This window comes from Fibroporia radiculosa (genome assembly GCF_000313525.1).
Source record: "Fibroporia radiculosa TFFH 294 genomic supercontigs, scaffold2830, whole genome shotgun sequence".
Taxonomy (NCBI): Eukaryota; Fungi; Basidiomycota; class Agaricomycetes; order Polyporales; family Fibroporiaceae; genus Fibroporia; species Fibroporia radiculosa.
Window position 1 is genome coordinate 6,209 of NW_012133661.1, and position 9,612 is coordinate 15,820.

The 9,612-nt window shown below is 53.7% G+C and overlaps 1 protein-coding gene across 1 annotated transcript; it reads right to left on the reverse strand.

Moving 5' to 3' along the window:
• Window positions 1–942: 942 nt before the first annotated feature.
• On the reverse strand, window positions 943–5,042 carry FIBRA_08774 (uncharacterized protein; the record flags this gene model as incomplete). The annotated part of the gene is made up of 8 exons (XM_012330397.1): window positions 943–1,209; window positions 1,265–1,416; window positions 1,467–1,657; window positions 1,716–2,510; window positions 2,563–3,764; window positions 3,818–4,348; window positions 4,670–4,980; window positions 5,030–5,042. 8 exons carry the CDS (start codon window positions 5,040–5,042, stop codon window positions 943–945), a joined length of 3,462 nt encoding a protein of 1,153 aa, XP_012185787.1.
• Between the last annotated feature and the right edge of the window lie 4,570 nt (window positions 5,043–9,612).

Consider the following 9,612-nt stretch of genomic DNA (forward strand, 5'->3'; position numbering starts at 1 on the left):
ATCCTGGACGAGTGTGCGCTTCGACCATGTTTTCGGCATAGTTGGGTCCAGGTGGGACGTCCTGTCCCTTGTCCTCAGCGTACTGTGGTGGAGAAGTGATGTCGGACATGTTGACGAGGTCGAAGGGAGTAATGACTGCCTGGGCCACCAGGGAGATGGAGGGGAGTGAGCGGAACGAGCTGGGGACGGACGGAACAGAGGACTATTCTTATGACTTTGCGCGGTGCGCCGCCCGGGCGTTACCGGCGCGCGTCATTTGTTTCTATTATTTCCACTTTATCCCCACTTATTGAGTGGTTGCTCCTGCTATTGCCACCGCCCGCCTCTCAGCAAACCACCTTCGCGCGAGGGCTTAGCCAGACTGGAAGCTCTCGGTGGCCTTGCCAAGCCGATCTCCAAGGATTCTCCGACTCAAGGACCGGAAGACTATTTTTCATGGCACGCAGTTGTTCGGAAATTGGAATGGCGCAACTACTTCCGGTGCGGCCAAGCACGCAAGGTTTTGCTCTCGCTTGCCAAGCTACCGCTCAAACTACGACGGCAAGAAACACGCCATCTTCATCGTCGTGGATGAGGTAGATGAGGCGAATGTCGAATGGTAAGGCTTACTTGGGGCATGAGGCTATATCGGACACCACCGATTACATCGGCCGAGGCAGTTAAATTTACATGACAGCTGTGGGTGCGCTCCGAATGCAATAAGTATACTTGGAATGCTCGGAATGCAGGTCGCGTCGCTGTCACGGAGCTCGGGCGTAAGATGGAACCCCCACTGCGGCTTTGAGCCCAAGCGATTCTACTCTCAGAATTTGCGGTCGCACGGAGATAGAGAGGGCAGAGAAAAAGTTCTAGTGTACTAGCTTACAACGATTATCTATCTACGAGAGCATTAAAACGGACGATAGCACCAGTTCTCAGGGATCAAAAACCACCCATTCCCGCTCATGCCATCTTGCCCAATACTCGTGGCTGTGACAAGTCGGCCATGTTGATGAAGATGTCGTCTGCGGGGTGACGGTACAGCGGCGCACGCAGACGCTTCTGGTCAAGGTGGTGACCAATGAATCCGATGCTGCGACCCAAGACAAACAGCCCGTTCAGCGTTCCAATCTTGATGTATTCATCCGCCTCCTCCGGAGTGAACGCGCCGCTATCCCGAAGGAGATCGACGAAGCACACCGCGATACACCCATCGACGTTCAGGATGAGCTGCGGGGAAGCAAACGTAAGTACTTCGTGACGTAAGCTAATCGATGTTACTCACAGTGTCCTTCTTCGATGTCGTTACCTTCTCCACAGCAAGTGCGTAGTCGAGCAAGCTATGGCTCGGGAAGTTCTTACGCACATACTCCTTCACGAGCTCGACACGAAGATCAGGGTTGTTTACGCTCTTGATCTTGTGGCCGATACCACTGACTATGGGGTGGTTAGTCATAATCTTACGGGCGCGCGAATCGCTGACTTACTCAATTTGTTCTGCTTCCTGCAGGTGTCAACGAACTCTCGGGGCGTAAGTCCAGTATCCCGGGCGCCCGAGAACATAGACGCGGCCTCATCCAGGGCACCACCGAAGCGGCTACCAATGGTAAGCAGACCAGAAGCTAACGACGAGATCAAGTCTTTGCCTGCGCGAGTTGCCACAATTGTGTTCATAGCACTGAGGACAGGCATCAGTCACACTTCCTTCAAGCGATACAGAGACACGGCGAACTTACCCAGACACGGCAGGACCGTGATCAGCAGTAAGCATGAGCACCATCTCGATGAATTTGGTTGCCCATGGTGGTAGGCGGCGCTTGAACCACAACAGACTGACCACACCGCCCATGCCGATATCCTCCTTGAACACATCTGAGATGCGCATGCCGGCATACAGCAACTCCTGGCCACGTTCATCCGAGATCGTGGAGATGAACGCCGCCGGCTTCCGGATAAGGCCAAGCTCTTGCGCCCACTTGTAATCCATCGGAATGACAGGAGGCTCTCGCTCGGCCTGGGGCTTGATAGTACCAACAGAGACGAGGCGCTCGTACGTCTCCTTGAGAACAGCAGGCAGGTCCTCGAAGGTATCCGGCACGATGAAGCCCGCGGCGCGCATGGCCTTGTTCTTCGCGTCCGCCGTCTCCATGTCCGAGTTTGCCATCGATCCGGCGTGTCCGAACTGCACCTCTGTCGTGAACATCTTCGCGCAGGTACCAATCGCCCATGCGACAATCGGTTTGCGAATGATACCCTTCTTGACGGCATCGATCACGCGGTACTCCTCGATACCGCCGACCTCGCCGAGAAGAACGAGCATCTTACACTCGGGGTCTTGTTCGTAGCGGAGCAAGTGGTCAATGAAGGTCGAGCCAGGGTAGCGGTCGCCACCAATGGCGATGCCCTCGTATGTACCATTGGTGACGAGGGAGAGGATGTTGTTCAGCTCGTTTGACATGCCGCCAGACTTGGAAACATAGCCCACAGAGCCTGCACGGTAGAGCTTAGACGCAATAATGTTGTCCATCATACTGGAAGATGCGCCTGTCAGTGAGAAATAAAACAGATGACCGAGCCACTTACCCTCCGGAGTTGCCAATCCTGAAGCAGCCAGGCTTGATACCACCGACGGTTGCAGGACCAATAATCAGAACGCCCTTGGATTGAGCCAAGTGCAAGATCTCCCGTGCATGACGCTCAGGAACACCCTCTGCAATCAACGCGATGCTCTTGATCTGAGGGAAGCTGAAGATCTCCAACGTGCTCGAGTACACACTACGCGAGCTGGCAAAGTTAACAACAACATCGACATCGGGGTGCTTCTTCACTGCGTCCTCGACACTAGTATACACGGGCAAGAGCGTCTCCTTGGTACCCCAATAGAACTTCTGAATGTGGTGGCCACCGAAGGGGTAGATCATGGCAGCAACGGAGGGCGTCTCACGGCCGCACGAGTAGTCAAAGTCAAGCATGCCTTGAATCGCACGAGGCTGTAGACCATAGACGAATGAACGAGTGCGGTCGTCGAAAGGTCGGAAGGAGGGACGTGACGACGCTGCTTGCAGATTATCGAAACGAACGATCTGGTCATTGGGTTGAGTGCGTTCACCGTCAGGCCCAATTGTGCCAATCGCAGCCTCAGGCTCAACCGCTGCCTTGGACTTCGGCGATGGCGGGCCAACAGGCGTGGGAGCGACGGAGTGAACGGGGTTCTTCGCCTTTGCAGTAATACCAAGAGCGAGAGGGACAATCTCGGTTATGTGAGTGTCGGGACCGTACACCTTGATGGGGACGCCGAGAGATTCGCCGAGCAGACGCATCGCCTTCAGTCCTTCCTGGTAGTTGGGGCCACCACGACGAACGTAGATTTTCACACCATGGGCAATAAGGGGCGCCTTGTACTCCTTCAGTGCACGGATGATACCCTTGAAGGTCGCAGCAACGTTCGTGAAATTCGCGATACCACCGCCGATGATGAGAATCTTGCCATCGGAGCGTGGTTTGCCACGCGTGATGAGGTCGATGATGGTCTTCGCGTATTCGTATGTCTGACCTTCCGTTGGCGCACCAGAGTACTCGCCGTAGTTGGCAAGCTCATGAGCGAAACCGTGAGCGGCGATAGCATCCGCGTAGACCACAGAAGCACCGCCACCAGCAACCATAGTCCATATGCGACCTTCGGCGTTGAGGACAGTAAGCTTCAGCGATGCACCGGTGGAAGCATCCAGCTTCTGGATGTACGCTTCCTCCTTTGTCAGATCACGACCGAACGGAGCAGGCCAAACCTAAATGACATAAATCAGACTTCGCCCTCGAAAACGGTAGCATATATGCGCACCATAGGTGGTCCACGGTCCGCCGAAACGGACTTGCCCTTTGAGGTGATTGCCTGTGAGCCAGATTCGTAGACCGACAAGTCACGAGCAAGAGCCCACTTCGGCCCACAGATCGACTCTGCGGTCTGGTCAAGTTTCGCTGCCATGTCAAGGTAGTGGATGGTAGGCGCTCCACCGTTGACACCATCGAGACAGATGAGAGGGTTGATCTCGAGATAGGCAAAGTGAAGGTCGACGTAAACAGAGTACAAGCGAATAAGGAAGTCTACAAGAGTCTCCTTCTTCGCGGCAGGTACATGCTTGAGGAGGGTGTCGGCGATGGCCTGACGAGAGGGGAAAGGAGCATTCACGGGGATCTGAAGAGTCAGGGCCTTCGCATCGACATCGCCAATGTCGACACCACCCTCGTGAGTGAAGAGGATCGCATCGCCCTCACGGGCAGAAGTGATGCAGACGTAGTATTCGGTGTTGGACGGATGAGGAAGGAATGGCTCGACGATGAAATTGTTGAGCGTTCCAGTAACAGATTCAACCTACGCGGTATCCGATCAGTATCGCGAACATAATCAACCGACATAATCAACCGGCAATACAGTATAAAGTGGGGTAAAGTTTCCAGGGAATAATGTAGAGAACGTCACGTGCATGCTATGAGCAGGAAACACGGCCTCGTGTAAAACGCGCTGCAGCACACGACGACTGCAGGACAAAGCAAGCTCAAGACCCTGCAACTGGGGCAGGCACTCTCCGGACATGTGCCACGAAGATGCAAGGGACAGACGGAGGATCGGAAATGAAAGTGCAGCGATCGGGATCGGAATGTTACAAGACAAAGGAATAACGGAAACCCGTACCTTCTGCGGCTTTCCTGCTCGCGCCTGAATCCACTCCTTTGCCTCGTCCCAGGACTTGTTAAGGGCAAGAAGACCAGCCTTCCCTCGACGCTTAATGAGCTGGTCGGGCTTGGCAACGAGTTTTGTAGTGAACACCCAGCTTGGCAGCTGAGTGTCGGCAGTGATCGAATTAGTCGCTGGGTCCCATGAAATCTGGGCGACCTTGGGGGAAGGGAAAATAAACTTGGTCGCAAGCTGTGCGGACGGGTCAACGGAGGGTGCGCGCTCAAGCCAGTAGGCAAGCAGCAGTTTTGCGTCGTATTCACGGATAGCTGCAACGGGAATTAGTGTTGTGAAGGCGTAGTGCATGTCATAGCATACCTTTAGAGGACATGACTCGTTAGGGAATAGCAAAAGGGAGGGAGAAGGGGGAAAGGAGAGGCCAAGGAGAGCGGAGAGAGGGAGGGTTTTTATTGCATCGACTGTCGCCTCACTTTACGCTAAACGACCGTCGGAAATGGGGAAATGACACTGGACCCCCAATTTTCGCACGGTGATCTCACCACCGCAATCCTGGTCCACCATTGGCCCACGCCTACTGCCCCTTGTCTGGTCCTTTCCTCCTACCACTGGAATCGTACGAGCCGGTCTTTCCGCGTTCGAATCTGGCAGATACCACTGGTCGTTATTGCATCCTAGTGCTTAATGAGTACTCCAGGAATCCCTCCAAGGGCCGCGTGCCTTCTACCAGCACTGGGTAGTTCTCGATTCCGAGCATGCGGATGCCATGCTACAAAGTACATACTCGCTACCCCATGCTTTTTCTTCGAGATTTGATCCGTACACGGTCCGCTGCTTCTGTATGATCTCGGCTAAACAACCTGCATCAAGAAACGCCCAGCGTATCTGGTTCAAATCAACACCTGCTGCTGTTCTGTCTGCCATGCGTCAAGTCATTTCACCGCAAGCCTGAGCCCCCAACTTGTTTCATGTGCGGTAGGCATTACCCCCATATGTGTACACCGTGGAGATAGCTACGGTATGTCCTTTTGCAAGCCATCGCAGGCGTCTTTTGGGTTCAATGAGCGATCTCTGCCACAGGACCTCAATATATGCGCATAGTTTTTGTCACGGTACTCCAGATGAATAGAAGGCATGTGACTAGGAAGCATGGGCTGTACTTTTACGATCTCAAGCAGAATTCCACTGACGCTCGCGGCTAGCGTTTGCCACTACACATGTGATGCTGTCATGGTTAGATGGTGCCGAGCAACCCAGAGAATTAGCCCTAACATCGAATTGTCTGCTGTTCATGGCCGTATTGTATTCCACGATCTGTATTTTGCGATTATTTGCTAAGAAACAGGGCGATCGCTCGCATTTGTATGTTGTGTACCAAGTGTACAAAGGGATGTTTCACTTTGTAGAGATTCCCCAGTACGTAGCTCGAAAATCAAACAAAATTCTATTTCGAATATCCTTGCGCAGTACAGATTTATCTGGCTAAAACTTGACTCTTGGATGAGTGGCTATTGCATTGCGATCGTGTTATTCCCACTGACTGCGCAAGTCAGGGAACCGTCAACAAGCCATGTTATCATTCATCCGGACATTGCACTGGTGGCTACATGAGGTAATGTTATGGATTGTTTCCGACACAACCAAACAATCCCAAGTGGCGAGTTCCATAGTATATTCAGCATGGCGGCCGTGATCCAGAGCGTCATCAGCATCTCGGGGGACGAATAGAGATGATCGGGTTTGACGGGGACGACGACCGCCCACGCTCCTTGACGCGCGAGTGCTATCACCACGTCACATGCCAGCAGTGGCCCAATTCTTCTGAACGACGTTTGCAGAGAATCAAGGTGCTCTTAGGGATTCATTCTGGGTTTGTCGTTACGGTTCAAGACCATCAAATTCGATTCTTACTCCATAATTTCGTCCGTATGCAATCCAGAGAAAGGCACTTGCGCGCCGACAATATCGCCATGCGTAAAGTGTCATACGTAGATGGATTTTCGGCAGACACCAGGCAAAAGCCCGCCTGGCTGGATGCCGATGCGTTCATGGTGGCCTAGCCCATGCCTACTGTTCACGTCGCGGTGCGGTACACAGTAGCTGTAGACGGTGAACCCCGCGTCAATGCGCCGATGACATCCGGGTCCTGCTTCCGGGCCACGAGCGATATAGCAGAGGGTACGGCAGAAGATGTGTCTCACGACTGCCCGCGAAAACGGGGACAGGATGCGCTACGGACTATTTCCACTGCAATAGTCATCTCCAAACGTTCGCATGTTTAGCAGAAGCAGCGGACACTCACTCAGCTTTCCCGTGACGCACTGCTCTTCTCCAGGGCAACGGCTGCGCAATTCGCGTTGTAGATTGGGTAAGGCTAGTCATTCCTGTGCATCACGCAAAACTTGGTCTGAACCTTCTGCACGGCAGGTTGCGACGCGTCGACCTTCCGTTATCGAACATGTTCAAATATTCGAGATTTTGCACCGCTTCGGACAGCTGTCACCCCGAACCTTGGTGTATCGAAACTCTGTTTTCTCCATGTGTCTGTTCCACTATATTCCACATAGCAACATTAATATCCCGTCCTTCTCAGATGTTGTATTCCCCACGACTGAGATGCCACCACCTCATGTAACGCTGATTTCTAGATGTACTGACTTGTATTGTTAGTATTGCACTTATCTAGTACCGAATAGGCATTAGTCTTTGTGTTACCCCCATTTTGTGCTTACACAGTACAGCTCCATCATAAATCTCCCTGGAAAGATGCGGCTACCAATACGGAGGCGGGCCGCCCCATATGAACTCTACGCCGTACTCAATGTGCTAATAAATATGGGTCCTAGATATTGTTCAGAGAATGTCAGACGACGCCACTCTCGGTGCGCTTGGAAGGTATATACCTGCTGTTTTTGTCTGCTTCGCAGGTGTTTTATTTCTCGCGACAGTTTGTCTCAGGATCATATCAAGAGATAGACTGTTCACAACATCGCCGGCTCCCAATCTCGCCAAACATAGTGGAGAAGTCGAGGTGCTTGATTCTTCCGCCGTTGATTGGGAGGGGATGCACAGGTCTCCTGCGCATGTTGCACATTACCCTAGGGGCCGGCATCACTTTAGGACAGGGCACGCTTACATTAGTATGGTGTGGCGGTTACGTCCTCCCAGTCGTCCCTGGCAAGACTGAATGCGGCGCAGGACATATACGTGTAGTCTGGGAGGACGCAGAATCCTGCCGTGTGCCTTCACTGCGATGCCAGTGAGAAGCATACGGAGGAACAGAAATTCCCAGAGTTCGTGGCAGGGACACAGAAAAATCCCACGAGAGATATCATTGCGGTGTCCACCATGATCGCAGAGGTGATTAGGAAAAAGACGAGGAGCTGCAGCTGCCACTGGGAAGCTACCCAGTGCCCCGAGCGCACAGCCACTTTCAGAACTGCATCGACGCGCCGCAAGCGCAATGTCGGCGTTTATCTCCAGGCCACAGCAGAAAAGAGACATGAGGAACGCATATGTGCTTTCAGGTGAGTTCGCCAGGAGACGAATAAGCTGAAATCATGTATACATACGGATGAGGTGGGCTAAGCGATCGGATAGCCGGAATATTCGCGGCAGGAAGTCTATGCAGCAGAGTTGACACGGATTTCGCGGGGAAAGAGATCAAAGACCGAGGCTTCGGACGAGTAACCGAAGGCATAGCATTATGAGCGGACATGAAGATCACGAGATTCGACCAGGTTACATTTGCCTGACCGCCTGAGGGTGGGTGAAGCGTCCGCAAGCACATCGGTGTTTGGTTTCCAAATTGTTGTTACAATAGCCGCGATATCTAAGTGGTCAGCTACTCAAGCGTGACCTCGAGTACAACTAGATGCACCCCCTTCCCCTCGTCCGCAGAAAGCGGCACGACAGTGGAAATGCTACCGCCTGCACTGCGCTCAACGACGTACCGTGGGCACACAAAGTCGATGCAGTCGTCCATGATGGACCGTGGGAGAAGTCCGACGTACGCAGTGTGGGGAGATCCCTACACTTTCAATAAGATATGCGAGCCACTTGTCATGTGAGATGGTGTACGGTTCGGTTACGATGTCGAAAGCAACTCCGACAAGGGGAGTATTGGCCAGGGATGATAGCCTATTAATCCAAGTATGTTGAGCTGGCACAAGACGCCGTCAGACTGAAGGCACTCACCACTGGTCACTGGCAGGAATGAGTCGAATCCCTGCCACTCGCGCCGGTCCAGAATCACAGTGTGACCCAGAGTGACGAAGGCATTTGGGCGTTAAGCAGCAAGCACCGTCGATCATTGAATCTCCGATTGAGGAGGTTGTGGCTGGACCTCCTCCTATGCGCGCCACCCACCACGGAGAGCCAAGACAACCGACCGGCAAGGTTCAAACCAAACCCCAGCCCCCGCATAGCCGCATCTGCCCAAAGAGGAATGTCGAAAACGCAGCCGAGTCTCTAGACAGAGAACCGGATGACACAGCTATCGCCACCGGTCAGAGGAACCACCGTATCATCAGTCGGAAGATGCAAACACTTCAAGCTCATGAAAGGATGCTTCTTGCAGAGCATCAGGGTATGTACGCGCTGGCTCAGCAGACAATGCGACCGCAGCATCTCTTCTGAGTCGTCCGTAGGGAGGTGGTGCCCCGCCTACGCCTCTTCTCTGAGGTGAGGCACGACCGCATAGGGTGGGCCGCGCAGCGGGGAACGTCAAATCCGCGGGGCAGACTCAGAGGAGCGGGACCACCTACATTCACCCACAAAGACCAGCGCGCCCTAGTCTCCGGGGGCAGGATGCGCAGGATGCCGGCGTGCCCCCTTTTGCACAAACGCGGAAGGAGCGAGTGCTTCCTGCGCAATGCCTGTCACGGCCGGGAGGGAGACGCGGCGGCGACGCCAAAGACGGCTTGAGCAGCCGCCGCGCACCG